The 20,008-nt window shown below is 33.8% G+C and overlaps 1 protein-coding gene across 1 annotated transcript; it reads right to left on the bottom strand.

The window, feature by feature from the left end:
• LOC133329161 (acyl-CoA Delta-9 desaturase-like) lies at positions 1–4,070 on the bottom strand (the record flags this gene model as incomplete). The annotated part of the gene is made up of 3 exons (XM_061537658.1): positions 1–397; positions 471–862; positions 3,936–4,070. Coding segments are annotated over 3 exons (924 nt in total), but the record flags the coding sequence as incomplete, so codon positions are not given.
• Positions 4,071–20,008: the final 15,938 nt, after the last annotated feature.

Raw genomic sequence — 20,008 nt, 5'->3', positions numbered from 1 at the left:
TTAAGCTAAAATCATTTTCTTTGAAAGATTTTCATTTTCATCCAATTTTGTGCTCTCTGTACTCGACGATTCGGCATCATCATCACATTCGTATTCTGGATCGGGCACCTCAGGCAAATGTTCATGATGATGGTCGTGTTCAGCATCGGCGACTGAGGGATGGGTACCATCACCATATTTATCCAAGGTACGTTTAACCAAATCCTTTGTGGGTTCTTTACGGTCCCAGCACCAACCCAGCTTGGCGAAGCCATCCAAGAACATAGTGGTGAAATTCAAGGAGTATTTGCCCAATTCAGCTGCTTTGTAATCCCAGGGGAAGACATGATGATAGTTGTGCCAGCCCTCACCCATGGCGACGAATGAAACCAAAACATTTTCTCTGGGGTTGATGCGCCTGTAAAGAGAGAAAAAAGAAAGAAAAACATAAATATAAAGCCCCTCTGTCCTTCTCCTCCGTGTCAACTTACTTATCATAGGGACGTGTACCCCACAAATGGGCGGCACTGTTCACCGACCAGGTGAAATTCAACGAATACACATAACGGAACACACACTGCATAATGAAGCTGATGTACCACTCCTCACCCCAGAAGTAGACGGGAATCACAGTGGGAAGTATGAAACAGCACAACATTTTCAATGGAATGAAATATTTCTCATGGAAACGAACAACAGGATCAGCCAACACATCGCTCATATCCAATTGACGACCACGTCTCAACACTTCAGGATGTTTGTGCATCATCAACCAGCCGACATGAGCAAAGAAAAAGCCACGATTTGAATTGTGAGGATCAGCATCGGTTTCCGAATACTTGTGATGTACTCTGTGATCACGTACCCAATCGTAGAGGCTATTCTGTGGGTGTGAAAAGGGAGAAAAGAGAAAATTAAATTATTAAATTAATAAAAATTAATTTAATAAGCACGGATAGAAAACCTTCTGCAGAGCGTTAATACACAGAAGATAATCTGTAGTTCGTACTCATACAACTCTTCTTCAGATGGAGGAACTTTAATAAGACTTCTTTATATATTCTATTTGCAGAACACCTTCTATGGGTCATATGAAGATCTTCTATATATATGACCCTCAGGGGATCTCGAAAAACAGAATTTCTTCCATATACCGAACATTTTCTGGGTGTTTTCTTCGTGCAGAATATCTTCTTGAGGACTACTATATATTTTGAAGGTCTTTAATAGACACAAAACATTCTGAGTTTTTAAAGGCAGAACTCATTCTGTATTTCCAGAAGACATTCTACAGTTTTTTTTTAATATAGAAGATCAGCAACTAGCCTCCAATAAACAGAAGACCTATCATCTAGAGCCAGAAGACATAAAAAAGGTATTTTAAAAAAATATTCTGTAGTTTTCCTGTATACGGAATTAAAAAAAAAAAATTCTGTAGTTTTCCTGTATACGGAATTCTTTCTACGCGTCTATACAGAGGTCTGCAATAGGCAGAATACCCCCGTTCAGTAGACATAAGACCTCATGCAGGTCTTCTACAGACAAAAGACCACCATTAGGTCTTATATAGACAGACTTATATACAGAGGAACGCCTTCAGGACTTTTATAGATACAAAACCTCCTTTAGGTATTCTATATACAGAAGACCTTCTTCATGTCTCCTATAGGCAGAAGACCTCCTTCAGATTAGACAGAATTCTTCTTTCGGGTCGTCCAAAGGCAGGAGATGTTTTTCAAGGCTTCCATTGATATAAGACCTCCTTCAGGCCTTTCATTGATAGAAAACCTCGTTCAGGTCTTCCATTGATAGAATGCCTCCCTCATGTCTTCTTTAGACAGTATTCCTCTTTCAGGCCTTCTAGACAGAATACCTCCTTCAAGCCGTCTATAGACAAAAAACCTTCTAACTGTATTCTATACATAGAAACCCTCCTTCGGTGATTTTTGGGTATATGTCCTATATAAATGCCCGCTTCTAAGAGCATTTTCAAACCGAAGGGACTATTTTGGCATTCCGAAATCTTGGCGAGTAGGCACTGTCTTCACTGAAATGTTTCAATATAAGTCGATGTTTCTACAAAGGTCAGGCGACAGACCCAACCTAAATTTCCAATCTGAGTCCGATCTATTGTAGGTATTTTGAATGTCCACCTCATGAAGTGGGGGGTATAAAAAGTACGACACTGTAAAACTCAATACTTCTTTGGATAAGATGGCTTGTATAGATATTCCGAGGACGCTTCTCTATATAAAAGTACCGATCAAATTTTGAATGTCTACATCATAAAATTATTCTATGGATCGAATTGTCTCTAAGACTTCTATGGGAAGCCTGGTATATATGTTCCGAGAACGGAATTTCTGCTGAAGGTCTTCTATAGGAGTAATGACTCCTCTAGGTTGGTATTTTATTTTCTTTTCCCAGCAATCTACCATGGATTAGCCCTAATATGAAAGTCCCAATCGATATGTAGGTATTTTCAATATCCACCTCATAGCGAAGCTTTCAAATGTTTGGTAAAATCCAATTTAGCGGATTTTTGTTTAAATTCTTCTATGAACCGTATATGTTCTACAAGCCAACTCTAAGACTTCTTCTGATAGTATGCCTTGTATAGATCTTCGCGATAACGGAATTATTTCAGAAGGTCTCATCTTTCTGTAGACTCTCTGGGTTGGTAAATTGCTACCAAGAATTTACCATGACATAGCCCTCATATAAAAGTTCCGATATATTTCAGATATTTTATATGGATTTAAAACGTTTGGCAGGGTGAAACTTATGGAACTAATATTATTTCTATAAAATTCATTTATGATCCAAATATGTTCTACAGGCCATGTCTACGTCTTCGATACATATTAAGATTTGTAGAGATCTTCCAAAGACGGAATTACTTCCCTAGGTTTTCTATTCGGATAATACCCCACTAGATTTTCTATAGAGACACTTCCAGTTCTTCTGTGGGCAGGTGTCCCAATAAAAGGCTTTCTATAAGAAGTAGGGCAAAGTTCTGCTGTTTAGAGCTCAGAAATTATTTCTTTTTAAAAAATATTTTTATGTCTAACAGTGTGTCAAATCCACATTAACCCATTTTAATATCCATAAAAATAGATTTTGAGATTCCGTAAACAAAATTCTTTGAATTTTTTACTTTTGCAACATCTATTGCCTAACGACAGTAGCAAAAACATAATCTTCATCATTAGGCTGGTCATTAATTTTTATGACAATTTCATAGGCAAATGTCATCATCACCATTACACTGAACATTGTTTTTAATGTCATCCTATAATGGGATTTCTAACACAGTAGGTAATATCGTAACGAATAAAAACTACATAGTTTATAGCTAACACAAAGCATGATTGTTGTTTATGCCTACATCTATTGAAGCGGACATGCATACAGTCATCGTAACTATCATGTCTTGGAAATTAAAAATCATAAACATTTCAAATTGAAATCATAGGCCCACAATATTTTATATTCTTGAAAAAATTGTATTCTAAATGATATTCGGTTGTAATAAGGTCTGACCAATATGAAATACAAATTATGTATTTTAGAGGTAGAAAACTGCCATATAGGCCCACAATATTTTATATTCTTGAAAATATGTATTCTATATGATATTCTGTTGTAATAAGGTCTGACCAATATGAAATAAAAATTATGTATTTTAGAGGTACAAAATTTGCAATATCTTGATATTATTTTCCCCACAAGAAATTGGATCTTTAGGATTTATCTATTTCAATATAAAATTGTTTATTCCCAGATCAACTATTTTTGGCTATAATATTTTTTTCCAATTCCCCTTGAAATCCAATCTGCCTTAGATGCATTTCAGGGACGTTTTCTTTTACTACCCACATATAGGCATACAAATATACCTATTTAAATAATTTAAAAATAAAAAATGCTTGTTTTGAATACGTTTGAACACTTACCTGACCAGCTGCCGTATAGCACAGCATCAATATAATACGCAATGGTAAATTCGCCTTAAACGAACGATGAGTCCAATAGCGATGAGCACCACCGGTAACACCAAAACCAACAATGCCACCCATTAAATAGGCTGTAAAGATATAATTTGAAATCGATATTCAATCAAACCGTTGTTATAAATAAAAAATGTTATAAAAATGAATTTTGGAAACTAGTTGTCTATTAATACCATATAAGTATTTATTACAAACAATTTAAGAAAATATGTCCTTGAAGACATTTTTTAAGAGGTTACTCATAGAGAATAAGATATGTATAAAATCAGTTGCTACATTTAACACACTAGGCTGATGATGTCTAATATTTGGTACAAAACTAAATATAGGTATGTGTGTTTATATGAAATTTCAATTAGATTTTTATAAATAAATTTTAATTTTTCTGTTGACGTTGCATTCATTCATCTCGCTAATGTCTAATTAATTAAATTAATATCATAAAGAACCCAATTTGAAAGTTGTGAATTTCTAACAAAAATAAAATTGAATGGAAAAATTAAGGAATTTGACAAAGGAAAGTAAACCGTTATAATATTAATAAGAATTAATATATAATAAAATACAAAATAAGTCGGATATAAAAACGTAATTTTTCTTCTGAACTAATATTCTGGAATACGGAACATTGGTAGCATACAGAATAATACCCGAAATGAACACCCATATAAATAATGTTATGACGGGAAGTCATCTTCATACGACAATGCTGTAGGACTATCATAAGGCATAGTTCGAAGCCATTTGAATCGAAATTAAAGTAGGATCAACACAGAAGAACTATTAAACAATTTAGGGTACTCCTTGATTAAATTTCATAGGGAGCTGATCCTGAAATTTGTAGTGGCGCCCAACAGCAATTACGTTGATTTGTGAGAGAAAATCGTGTAATGATTTTTACCCATTAGGATTTTACCAAAAAGAGAATTAAAATTTGTATTTGCTAACAGAAAAGTAGACTTAATAGAATATGTCTGGTATGTTGAGATTAGAAGGACAGAGTGCTATGAATAACCTCTAAAATTATGTCCTGTTTGTTGAGTTAGTAGTGGCGGTAAATTACTTTAATATGAATTGAGTAAACATTATTCTATATGTCTCAAACATAGAAGAAATTAATATAGGAAAGGTAAAGGAAACGCCGTAACTTGTGTACATTGTTTCCAATCCATTCTCCATGAATGGCTTTTTAGTTACAAGAAACATACAGAGATTTCCCTGGATATAGGAATATATCTACAGAAGGTTACAAATTAAGGAACATATAGGAGGTATTTTCTAGATAGTCCAAAAATATTGGATTTGCTCAATAAATGTGTTCTGCCGAAGGGTTTCTCCTATATGCCCTATAAAAAATCTGTATAAAGTCGAATGCCTATAGAAATCGAGTAAAACGTATTCTGTCCGTAGAACCATAGGAAGAGATAGTAATAGATATTATCTTATATGATAAATTGTTGTATCCTGGAACGTGAGTACGTGGGTTAAAATACTATCCAAATGTTTTCTGGGTATAATGATAAACATGTCCTCAAAAAATTCCTAGGAAAGGAGTTTATCTCCAGAATATCTAAAGTTGCACTCCATAGTATTTTTTTTTATTTTGTCCCAAAGTACTTCTCAAAACAACCTTAAATGTTGTCCGTATATAGAGGGCCTCCAAATATGCACCGGATTTGTTGAATGATTTGTAACCATTTTAAGGGGACCCCCCCCCCCCATTCTCGGGGTCAAAATTTTTGTTGATATAATTCGAATCTACACTGATTAAAGAATGTCCCTACAAAATTTCAAGTGAAAATCTCAAGAACTCTTGAAGATATATCCGATTTATTGTGTCAGTATCAAGTGACGGCTGAAGGGCTTCTCAAACTTTAAACGCGTTTTGCTCTAAACATTTTTTTGCGAATGGCGGGCACGATAACTCAACCAGTAAGGAAAGTAGTAAAGTCGGACGGGGCCGACTATATGATACCCTTCACCACTATGGATATATTAAACAGGACTATTAACATGAAATTGGATGAAATAAAATATGTGATATTTATCTAAATGTGAATCTACCTATATATCCATAAGTTATATAAATCGACTTCAATCAAATATAAATAGGTTATCTGTTGGGCTATGTCTGTACTTCTAGAAAACGCAACTACGTAATTCTATGCTCAATTTTGTACGTTGTGCAAAATTTGATGTCAACCTGACTAGCATGAAGAGTTTGATGTCCAATTTACTTAAAATCGGGCGAAAATATATATGGAAGCTCTATCCAAATATATCGAAGGATATATAGGGACTTTGGTGCACCATTTACATGAAATCGGACGAAACTATATCTGAATCTGGGCCGATTTTCTCGAAACTGGGCAGACATCATTCTAGGCTCAATTCAGTACGTTATGCCAAATTTCCTGCAAATCGAAAGATATATAGGGACTTTGGGGTACCATTAACATGAAATCGGACGAAACTATATATGGGAGCTATATCTAAATCTGGACCGATTTTCGCGAAACTGGGCAGACATCATTCTAGCCTCAATTCAGTACGTTATGCCAAATTTCATGCAAATCGAAAGATATATAAGGACTTTGGTACACCATTTACCTTAAATCGGAGGAAGATATATACGGGAGCTATATCTAAATCTGAACCGATTTTCACGAAACTTTGCACACATCATTCTAGACTTAATTCAGTGCGCTATGCCAAATTTCGTGCAAATCGAAAGATATATAGGGTCTTTGGTACGCCATTTACCAAAAATCGGCCGAAACTATATATGGGAGCTATATCTAAATCTGAACCGATTTTCACGAAACTTGGCACACATCTTTCGTGGCTCAATTCAGTACGCTATGCCAAATTTCGTGCAAATCGAAAGATTTTCAGGGTCTAAAGTCCGTAAATCGGGCGAAACTATATATGGGAGCTATATATAAATCTGAACCGATTTTCACGAAACTTGGCACACATCTTTCGTGGCTCAATTCAGTACGCTATGCCAAATTTCGTGCAAATCGAAAGATTTTCAGGGTCTAAAGTCCGTAAATCGGGCAAAAATATATATGGGAGCTATATCTAAATCTGAACCGATTTTTCCCAATTTCAATAGGGTTCGTCCTTGGGCCAAACAAATGAGCTGTGCCAAATTTCATCCAAATCGGATCATAAATGCGACCTGTACTTTGTTTACAATTTAACATGGACAGACGGACAGACAGACGGACGGACGGACGGACATGCATAAATCGATTCAGAAAGTGATTCTATGCATATTCTCAAAAGGAACCATGGGTATATCTTGATTATTTTTGCCTGTTACAAACATATGCACAAAGACATAATACCCTGTACCACAGTGTGGTGAAGGGTATAAAAACTAATTACCCAATCGGTTCCAAATTTTGCAACGTTTCTCTCGTATGAACTAGGATAAAGCCAACATAAAACAATAACAAAATTTTTTTGTAAATTATTTTTCTTCTCTTTTAAATCTTCAATTATATATGTGCAAAGTTACAAACCTTAACAAGCATTGGTATTGATTTACAGCCCATTGAAAATCTTGAAAAATTAAAATCGAGAATGGGGGGGTTCCCTTAAATGTATCTTCATAACGCGTCTCTCATAGAAGTCCTGCTCCCTATTTGCAAAAAACTCTAGTAGTCGATTTGCACAATCATCCCTAGATACAAAATTTTTTATCATTAAACAAATTTTGCAATGCAAGACAAAGATGATAATCGCTTGGTGCACACTCCGGACTGTATGGCGGATGCATTAAAACTCCCCAACCAAGCTTACGAAGTTTCTAGCGAGTCACTGTAGATGTGTGTGGCCTAACGTTTCCTGGTGGAACACGACACCTCTCCTGTTGGCCAATTCTGGTCGTTTCTGGTCAACTGAAAATGGTTTAAAACTGTTTTATGGTAGATTTTTATCTCCTGGGCGATAATTTCGATCACTTTTCCCAAAATTTTACATAATTGGCTGTTACAGTATCGGAGCCATAAACACCATTCACAAATTTAACCGCTTGTCTTGCATTTTCGCCTTTGCCAAAGAAAAACTATAAAATGTACCGAATTTTTCTCTTTGTTTACTTCCATTTTAACACCCTGTAACTCACAAATGAATGCAACAAACAAAAAACAGCAAAATAATTGTCGAAATGTCACCTTTCCAACGAGCATAAATCTGAAATTGTTTCATCGATATTTTACGAGAAATTTATCAGTGCAGCCATCTGTATTTCCCCAACCTAATATTTTCATAATTGCATTTATTACATAATTTCATTCGGTTGCAAACAACCGCCGACTTTCCACTCACACGATTGTGAGTAGTTTTGAATTCCATTGTTTTTTGTACTTCAGACACTCTTACCGACCTCTGTATAGGTGGTACGAAATTCGCATATGTATTTTCCAAATTATTTCGTTATAAATGCTAAATACAATGTTGGTTGTAATGGTAGCTTATTATCAGATCGTCTGTTTATAGAAGAACTAATGATATATTTATGCGACCCCTAAGAAGGTAGTTCTTCAGTCGATAAATGGTATTCCAAATATTTCAGACATATAGAAATTCTTCTGTCAGTAGATATTCATATAAATATATGTATATGATAAATGGATTGGTTTGTTAATAAATATGTAGGATAGAGAATATAGCTAGTTATTCCCAAGATTCATTTACTACAGGGTAAATGTAGAACTGTAGAATAAAAATGGGACATGGGACATTTGTGTCATTAATACCTTGATTCTAGAATTAAAAATCATTCTGTATATTCTAAATATTTTGAAAAAGATATTGGATTTTTTTTTTTTTTTTTTTTAAATTTGTTTACTCCTCGTAAATTACGATCATTCCTACTTCCGGGTTTAATAGCTTTTGATTTATCATAAGTCCGAGGTTAAAATTTGTTTACATTTATTTCAAATCTATTTTTACTTATTTTATCCTAATTTTTTTCTAAATATTTTTCCTATGTGAATCACAATAACTGGTTTAGTGGAAACAAACAAAATACGTATTTTGAAAACGAACTAATGAAGGCTGTTTGTAATACGGAAATAAAAATGATTCAACAATAACACAAAAACTATTAACTTATAGAAGAGGTGATGTTGAAAAATTAATTAAAAAATAAATACGCCATTAAATAACAATCAGCAATGAATGGAGTTACACACTAACAAGTTTTCAATGAAGAGAGGTGAAAAAATGAAAAAATTCGCTGTTGCAATCATAAATTTACTGTGAAAAAAAATTCATTTCCTTTATAAAGGAATGACTCTGATATTCCTTTATAAATTGACATTTCATACAAAGCCAACGTAACAGGTCAGGACTGAATCCTCGTATGTGTTTCCCCCTTAATAAAAACTTGTCTCAATTTTCAAAATAGTGATGGTCGAAACGCCAAACCCACCACCGAATAATATTCAATTAAAAGTTAATAAAAAACACCTTGAGAAATACTAATTAAATAGGCCTAGCTTTTTATGCTGTAACTCAATCGAATCAAATCAAAATTGCCGATGCGGTTAATTTGTGTTAGGAAAAAACTTCATTTTTATTACAATTTTTAGGCATTTCAAAAAACCATCATCATCAGATGATGATTTTGTAATACTAAAGACAATTTGGGTTGGGACTCCAACACACAAAGATACTCCCATAAAAAAAAATTAAATGACAATTAATTACCACATTTTTTGTTTGGGCGATTTTTTCCCCTTTTTTTCTTCAAACTATTTAGCACATTTGATTGGGCGTGTAAGACCAATGGACCAGACCAACAAATGTTTTCTATTGTCCAGTCACAAAAAGAAAAAAAAAAAAAACAGTGAATGACGGCTTTTTTGTTAACACTTCTTTTAAACTATTTTAACATTGTGTCTTTGTTAACTTCAAATACCTTTTAAATGTTGCCAACGTCTTTTTTTCTTTGAAGGTGATAAATGAGTTGTAACTTGATTTATGTTGACACAATTTATTAACATCTTTTAAATGATAATATAAAGCTTACAAAATTGCAAGAAAGAAAAAAAATATGAAGAGTAATATAAACATGTGGGAACCCACACACATGCAATATCTTCAGCTAAATATCAATTTTCAAGGTCCAAGAAAATTTTTTTGTTTAGCTTGTGAAATTTATTTTTCAAAATTGAGCTCTTCACTTTATGTTGTATTGAAAGCATTTTCGAATTTTTTATACGCAATTTCGAAACAATTAGTGCGTCATATTCCACGTAATGTTGTGCTGAACTACTAATTAAATAAAATTGTTAAATTTTGCCAACATTAATTGTCAATGTGTTATTAATTAATTATATATATCTATATTGTTGCATTTTGATAACAGTTATATTGTGGTTTAAGTGATAATTTAATTGTTGCATGAAATTTGTTGTTTATATTAGTTATAAAGTGTGATAATTGAAGAAATACAAATTATTTAAAAATATTAATTTCATTTTCGTGGGACTTTAAACTGAGATGATAGCTTGAGACAAATGTCGTTAGAGGTGATGAATTAATTCTAGAAAAAAAATTGAAAAAAAAACTTTTTAAACCTAAAAATTTACCTTGCAAAAAAATTATTTTTTGTATTTAATTATCTGAAATCTGATCGCTGGGGACCAACTCTGGATAGTATGTTTTCCTTTCAAATAACAATCTTCTCTACACACGCACTTCCTCTCCGACAATAACATTAGCCATAGGACTAAGGGTATAACCTTATGGCTAATGTTATCGTCGCTTATAGCAATATCGGCCATAGACCTCGAGAGAAGAAAACAGCAAACCCTTTACTTCCGATACTATTTTAATTTTGATGTTATTGTAAAATTAAAGGGATTATTTATGCTCTTTCGAGTCGAGCTTGATGATCTCATAGATTTTGTGCGTTTTTGGTATATATAGGTTCAACTTCTATGGTACCTCTCACACAAAAGTCAGGATTAGTTTACTACATGCGATATTAAATAGGCTAAGGGTATATATCTGTCGATCAGATTTTTAAATAACAAACATTCTTCATATAAAATATTACGAGAGTTGCTACATATATTTTTGACCTAATATTGAAAGTCGGAATATTCTCCAGCATGAATATGCGCAAGTTGTCAAATAATGTTTTCCACCAATCTCCTTCAACAGGACCATCTGCCAACGAAAATCGTTGTCATGTTATTTAACTCTTGATATGAAAGAATAAAAAAGGGATCATTGCGTACCAAGATAGGTCTTTTTGGATTTCAAAAAGATGCTGGTTGGAGATGATACGTGAGAACACGTATTGTCAACATGTGAACAATGATTCGTTTTTCAATTTTTCCGATGACTTCAGACCACACAAAATTGAAAGGCCTATGTTGTTGAACTGCCGCTAAATAAATTTCGTTGGATCTGGTTCGATTGGACAGAATCAAAAGGTCCGGCCAAAATGCTGTAGCTTGAACCAAGAGCTTAACAGTCGAGCTGTTCCATATTGTAGAAGTGAACGACCGAAGATTAAATTAATTATAGTGAACTAGGGAGCCTTAATAATCCGCATAAAGATTCCTTAACAGACGACTCAAAAGTCGTCTCAACATACAGATGGCTCAACAGTCGTCGTGAACAGTATTCCTAATGCCTTAACAGCCTCATTAAACCGCACAAAGATTCCTTAACAGATGTCCGTACTATCGTTCATTAACTGTCGTTTATACAGACCCCTTAACAGTCATGGTAAATTGACGCATTAACATTTATCTAACAGACGTCTTAACAGCCGTCACATACACAAACCTTAACAGTTGTTAGTCTTACACAGACCTCTTAATAGTCGTCTATTCAGACGCCTTAACAGTCGCCTTATATTAGGCGATGTCATAACAGTCGCCTTATATTAGGCGACGTCATAACAGTCGTCTCTATAGAAGTATAAGCTACGTCATAACAGTCTCTATAAAGCCGCCTTAACAGTCGTGTTAGTTCAGAGGGCTTGATAGTCGCCTATACCCTGTAATATCTGGAACATTAACAGTAGTGTTGAGAGATTCTGGACCATGCCTTAACAGCCTCATGCCTTAACAGCCTCATTAAACCGCACAAAGGTTCCTTAACAGATGTCCGTACTATCGTTCATTAACTGTCGTTTATACATACCCCTTAACAGTCATGGTAAACAGACGCATTAATAGTTATCTAACAGACGCCTTAACAGTTACTTAACAGACGCCTTAACAGCCGTCACATACTCAAACCTTAACAGTTGTCTTACAGAGGCGACTGTTAGTCTTACACAGACCTCTTAACAGTCGTCTATTCAGACGCCTTAACAGTTGTCTATTCAGACGACTTAACAGTCATATATACAGACGCCTTAACAGTCGTCTATACAGACGCCTTAACAGTCGTCTATACAGACGCCTTAACAGTCGTCTATACAGACGCCTTAACAGTCGTCTATACAGAAGCCTTAACAGTCGTCTATACAGACGCCTTAATAGTCGTCGCCTACAGAAACCTTTACAGTCCTCACATATAGAAACCTCAACAGTCGTCTTGCACAGAACTCTTAACAGTCGTCTATACAGACTCCTTCACAGTCGCCTTATATTAGGCGACGTCATAACAGTCGTCTGTATAGAAGTATAGGCTACGTCATAACAGTAGTGTTAAGAGATTCTAGCCAATTCATGAGATTTTCGATTAATAATTCTTAATACTCATACCATAAAAAATAATTATTAACGATTTGTAAGGCTTTCATAACAGTCATTTATAACTACTCCTTAACATTCGTCTGCTAGGTTAACAGGGGTCTACCAAAAAAGTGTCTTAACATACAACCTGTATCGATCAGTCTGCGTTTTTTGGGCAACGCCCATTTAATCAATAGCTTCATTATTATTACCAATTGTAATTTTACACCCATAAATATTTCATGCTGTTTATAGGTTTACACGAAACATGAAAAAACTACAACATATTTGTGTTTTTTTCTGTAATCACAATAATTTGCAATAAAATTTTCTCGCATAATTTAACTAGACAAGTTTTTCATTATATATATATTTTTTTTAAAATTCCCTCCTCTGTGGTAATAAAAAAAATGCCAACAAATTGACCTTTTTTCACTGACAATGGACAATTTGTCGTCTTTAATATTTATGAGCTAGTTTATTTTTCAGGCATCAGCAATGAAGAAGTGCACCACATGAAAAAATTGCAAAAAAACCAAAAATATTGCATGATGAGCATTTTTTGGACGAATTACAATAAGAACCATTAACAAAAAAATAAATAAATAAAGTGGAAGCAAAACGAAGAAACACTTGAGAATGATTCAAAAAATAATGATGATGATGATGTCGATATGTGAAAAACCAACAACAATTCATGTTGATTATCGTCATTTGTTTGCTGATCGGTATTTCCCCCCATTTGTGGTTTATGGCTGTGTGTCGATCGCTCTTGTACGCACTACAAAAAAATCTTTATCGCTCAAGTACCCATCATCAATAAAAGTTGGAAGAAACCAAAAACAGTAAAGAAAACAAAAATAAAAAAACTGATTACTTGGCGATACGTTTATGACATTGCCAGAAGTTGCGGCGGCAGCTATAACGAAAAATGGTCGAGGTTGTATCAGCGAACAAGTTATTGTCTACGCATTGCGTTTTCTTCTTTTTTTATTCATCATCATCCAGCAGATTCTTGTCTTGTTTCGAAGCGTCTTCTTCTTCTTTTTTTTGGAAAACACGTGAATATATGAATATTCTTTACAATGGAGTCGACATTTTTATACCCTCTGTAAGCGTTCTGCGTTTTAGATGCGTAAAAAGCCTAAAACAACAATGAGGTCATTTATTTAATATGGCGGAGACAAACCTTAAACAACAAACATATTTTACAAATTTTACATCCGGCTTTTCAGAATTAAGTTTTTTTTTTCATATGACTTTGTGTTACAAACTGTATGACACGTCCAATAGATTCTCCATACAATGTATGTCAAGAAAAAATATTGTTTTTCTTTAAAATTTCATACGCACGCCACACATACAACTTGATGTACGTCGTCTGTCCATACATCGTAGTCGTCTTTCAATGTCATGTATTTTCTTCCTACCGGGTGACCAATATGCCGCATCGCCATACAAATGACGCAATATTAACCGAAAATTATTTACCAAACCACAAATCAGGTTTGTTGTCTTTATGATTTCCCTTTTTTCACGACTCAATAAAATGGTGGGGCTTTTAACGGGGTCGTCTCTGAAAATAAAGAGAATTTTAACGAGGAAAGTAAAAGTCATCTTCTCCGTACCAAAAAACATTTCACTTAGAAAGGGAAATTAAATGTGTGGCTATTTAGGTATCTGTTACCTTACTTTCTAAAGAAATAAACTCTTTAAGAGGCTTGGTTAATTAGACTTAACAGTTGAGGAGATATCGGTTTATCTGTCTTTACAGAAATCTTTAATGTTGACTTCTGTTAAGAAGTATGTAAGACACTCATGCACAAAATAGTACGATATCGGTGATGACTAAACACGTATTCTCTTGTTTCTAATTTTGTCAGTCATTTTTGATGATGATCTCTCAGTTACGCTCTCACACACTTACTCTCAATTTAATTCTGTTCAACTCTGTTGTAAGACTAAAGTTAAGGAGTCTGTTCACACTACTGTTAAATATTCTGTGTAGACTACTGTTAATAAGTCTGTACAGACTATGTCATTAACAGACTACTGTTAATAAGTCTGTACAGACTATGTATAGATGACTGTTAAAGAATTTGTATATACGACTGTTAAATAGTCTGTATATGCGAATGTTAAAGACACATATTCAACTCTTAAGGAGGTTCTTGAAAGAAAGATTTTGTATCGACGATTTTTAAGCCGTCTATCGAAGAGACAAGACAGTCGATAGTTAAGGCATCAGACTAAGTCAGTAGTCTGTTACTGTTAATGAGTCTGTATAACTACTGTTAATGAGTGTAATGTACAGACTACTGTTAAGAAGTCGGTATAGACGACTGTTAAGTAGTCCGTATAGGCGACTGTTAAAGATTCAGTTAAGCCGGTTGTTACAGAGTTTTTCAAAGACAACTGTTAAGGAAATCTGTATGATAAACTGTTAAGTAGTCTGTTGGTACAAATGTTAACGAGTATGTATAAAGAATTTGTATATAAAGACATATATACAACTCTTAAGGAGGTTCTAGAAAGATAGATTTTGTATCGACGGTTTTTAAGCCTTCTATCGAAGAGACTAGACAGTCGACAGTTAAAGCATCTGTATAATCGACTGTTGAGACTACAGACTGTTAATAAATAAATATAGATGTCTGTTTTGGAACCTTACCTTAGAGATGTTAATTTGTCAGTATAGAACTGTAAAGACGCATGTTAAGGCATCTGTTCCGTCATGGCTGTTAAGACATCTGTATAAACGACTCTTATGGCAAACGTCTGTTAAGGTTTCTGTATAGAAAACTATTAACGCGTCTGTATAGTTTAATTTTAAATAGTCAGTATGGAAAAATGTTAAGGCATCTGTATAATCGACTGTTGAAATACTTGTAGACAGACTGTTAGCCGACAGTTAATAAATAATTATAAACGCCTGTTTTGGCTGTTGTAGCATCTTAGAGACGACTGTTAAGTCTTCTGTATAGACAACTATTTAGCGGTCTGAAGAGATTAACGTTAATTCGTCAGGATAGAAACAGTTAAGACTGTTACGGTAGCCATCTGTTAGGGCTTATGTAAAGATGACTGTTTACGCGTCTATATAGTTTAATGTTAAATCGTCAGTATAGATAACTTTTAAGTCATCTTTAGAATGGACTGTTTAGACTGCTGGTAAACAGATTAATATACGGTTAAAAATTCTATACAGACAATGGTAGAGGCATCTGTATAGACGACTGTTAAGTAGACGTCTGTTAATCCATAACAGTTAAAGCTTCTGTGTATATGATTTTAAGGCGTCTGTATAGTTAAGGTGGTTTCTGTATAGTTGACTGTTAAGTCTACTGGTAAACAATCTGTTAAGACGGCTGGTAAAAAGTCAATTATAGCTGTTAATTCATCCTTTAGACTTCTATATGACTGTTAAGACGTCTTAGTAGAAAACAATTAAGATGTCTGTATAGCCGACAATTAGACGCTTTAACTTAACAGACGACTGTTAATTCATCTGTATAGACGATTGTTAAGGCAAACATCTGTTAAGGTATCTGTATGGACATCTGTTAAGGTGTTCGTGTAAAAGACTGTTAAGTAGTCTTAGTAACGAGTGCTATGGGATCTGTTAAGGAGTTGATTGCAATGTCTTCACGAACCACTGTTAAGGAGATTTTGACTGTTAATGAGTCCGTTATGGATTATGTTAAATCAATATGGACTTCTTTATGCGATAGTAGTATGATTTTTATTTTTTTTTTTTTTAATTTTTAAGAAGCCTCTCTAGGTCTATGTTTTTGCGATTGCAAATAAATTATTGTGAAAGAATTTCCTATAACTTTTTAGTGGTCCGTATATACCACCTTTTTGGTCGTAACGAATTTTGTACAGACGAGTGTTATCTACTCTTTTGGGTACAATGGTGAAGTGATAATGATTAATTACATCTATTGTATTAAATCGCCTTTATGATTGTTTATAAAGAAAATGCTATAAACCACAGATAGGTATATTCTTAGATGACCATAAACTAGTTTTTTTTTATAGACAACTCCTAAGCAGTTCATCTCCATTATTGTTATTTTATGTTATATTTATATGTAACCTGTCTCCAAAAAAAACCTTCATCTATATATGTATGTAAAATGTCTCATTAATAGCTATAATTCATTTACATCTAATTATTTACAGCCCTTAGAAACACAGTTTCCATGTGACATTGAAAATCGAAAAAAAAAACTGTGTTACCAAGGGCTAATTTATCATCGTGATATATAATTTATCATCGTGATAATCAAACGAAAAATTCCCTTCTTATTAGAACCAAATATTCCGTTCATTGACTTAAATCATTTGTTAGCTAGCCTTTTGTTTATTTATTTTATCTAAATTCTGTGAATATTGAAAAAAAAAACGTTTTGCATATTTTATTCAAACGCCAACTAAGAATATTCAAAGCACTATACAGCAAAGAATCACTTACACGAAAAAATCCCCTACAAATCGTTTGCAAAATTTCTATGCTGCGGCATGACATCATCATCAGTTGAGATCAACAAATTCATAATTTATAATTTACAGACAAGTTGTCTATGGTTCTAATTAGATTTAAAGTTTGGAACTTAACTTTTTTATTATTATTCAATAGAAAACTAAGCGGCTTGAAATTTCTATTGAATAATGAATTCTGATATCAATTTCTTCAGCCTATCTTCATCACGGTTTCACTAGACTTTTTGTTCTGTTTGAATACAAAAATATGCGAGAGTTTTTTTTTTTTGGATATTTTTTCATAAACTATTTTGTCAAAATGCATTTTGTCGAGTCTTTACGTTTTCTATGTCTTTGATCATTTTGCATATTATATTTATTTATATGAATGTTTGTCATACAAATGTGGAGACAGGTTTTCGGTTTTTGATTTTATAGTAAATGTTTGAATATTAGCTTTGCATTTTTTAAACATATTTCGTTTCTTTAAGAATATACCGGCATATATTTATATATGTGTATATATTTTTATGTTGATTTTTTATTAATAGAATTAATTTATTAGTTAAATATCTAAAATAAATTCAATAGTTTTTAGAAAGCCGACACATTTTTCTTTGAGTTTGGCTTTTTTGAATGCCTTTATATTTAATATTTAATTTATTTATTTTACATACATAATGTATTTTATATAAATAAATATTAATTCATTTATATTCATATAAGCCTATGGCGGCATAAATTCAAATCTACTCCTATTAAATTTAATTAACATTATAAATGAATTGCAAAATTCAAAAGACCTAAAATTAAAATCATAACTTATGCAAGGTTCAAATGTCAACTATTGACCTTATATATATTGTTCGAAAGTTACAATTTTTGTTTGGTATAGAATGATTTATTACACAAATATAAAAGACAATCTAACAGCCATTTAAACAGACGCCTTAAAAGTCGCCTATAGAGACTCCCTTCAGTCGTCTATACAGATGCTTTAACAGTCGCCTATACAGGCACCTAAAATCTTCCGGTATTCTACCTGAAGACCTGAGGTCTCCAATTATTCAAGAAAGAAAATATATATATGTCCAAATCCCAGGTCCAGATCCCATAAAATGGACGAGGGGTTTCTTCTAAAATAGATGAAGAACATCAGAACATCGTTTCGGGGTAGCATCTCCATAATTCGGTATTTTTGGATATACTTTCCAATCTACTGGTTGATATATGTTGTGTTCTTATTGGCTGTCAGATCTTCCTACCAAAAATTATAAATATAGTTCGATCTTTGGGAATGTTACCCATATAAAATAGTTTCAGGTTCTTTGAAGGCGTTTTGACCACATTTTTGCCTTACTATGAGCCCGTAATTTAGCATTCCAGGACCTTAGTGGGTAAAGATGTTATTCAAAGAACATTTTCATATGTCCACATCATTTTCAGTATGTTCAAGATCCAACAATAGACAAACAAGTGTCCGCCTCCATATTATACAAAGGGTTTATTATTCATAGATAGTTAAGGGCCTTCTTCTTAGGCGATCGTGTTAGGAGGTTTTTTTTTCAGGAAAACCATAGAAAATGAAGGGATTATCTTCTTCACAGAGAACCAAGTGGATTTTCTTTGTCGAACCAAAAGGTCTTCTTTATGTATAAACTATCGGTCTTTCTCCTAGAAACCCATAATTCTTTCTTCTAATAGAAGACCAGAATCTATGTGAGCTAACTCTCCTCATGTATGGATCTTCTTCTTCAAAGAAGACCTTCTGCATAGAGGGAAAGATGTACTTTATAGGAGACCCTTCTTCAATGAAAACATAGAGGCCATCTTTATATATGACTTACAGGTCTTCTCATTTTTTTTTAAGGTTGTCTCCCATTTCTGACCTGATCCCACACTTTTTTCCCTACACAATTCTGTTATAAGTTTATTATAGCTTTATGTGGCCCAAGAGTTTGTAACGCCGCGAAATATTGGTAATAGACACACCTTTTAGTATTGCGATTGTCACATCTCGACTAGCTAAGTCGATCTAGTCATGTGTGTCCGTCCGTGTGTCCATTATAATTTTTAACACAGTACAGTCAAAAGTTATGGACCAATCTTCGCAATATTTTGCATGTAGGGCAGGTTCTGGTAATGTTCCGTCAATATTTAGGGAATGAAATGTTTGTCAGTTTTCTAGTCGCTCTATAGGCCACAATTATGGACCAATCCTCACGATATTTTGCATGTAGGGCAGGTTCTGGTGATGTTCCGTCAATATTTAGGGAATGAAATGTTTGTCAGTTTTCTAGTCGCTCTATAGGCCACAATTATGACCCGAACTTCGTGAAAGAGGTATAGAATAAGCATGCCATGTTTGATAAAGATCGGTCAATATTTTGCGGTTCAAATGGACCGCCTCCAGGTTTGATAAAGATCGGTCAATATTTTGCGGTTCAAATGGACCCAGACTTTTTTATATTACTCCTGAAGGACATAGACCCGAGAAATTCATAGTATAGTCACGAAATTTTGGATATGAGACGGGTTCCGTCAATATTTAGGGGATTAACTAGATCAAACTTTATGTTTGTCAGTTTTCAGGCCGCTCTAGAGGAGAAGTTGACAGTATATCCAAGAGGACTTGTTGACCATTACATTGATATCAATTATATTGGTGTATGTCTTCGGATGTGGGAGATCTACCTATTTTGATATTCTTTAGTATTAGCCTTACCACACTAGAGGGCATAAATTACGCGGTGATGGCTATAAAATTTTGCTTGAGGTCTCGGCTACGGTTAATGTCGACGCCAATAAATTATA

Source organism: Musca vetustissima, unplaced genomic scaffold (genome assembly GCF_032173495.1).
Source record: "Musca vetustissima isolate MV318-11 ecotype Yass unplaced genomic scaffold, APGP_CSIRO_Mvet_v1 utg50827, whole genome shotgun sequence".
Classification (NCBI taxonomy): Eukaryota; Metazoa; Arthropoda; class Insecta; order Diptera; family Muscidae; genus Musca; species Musca vetustissima.
Note: the sequence above shows the minus strand (reverse complement) of the source record. Positions and strands in the feature narration are given on the sequence as shown.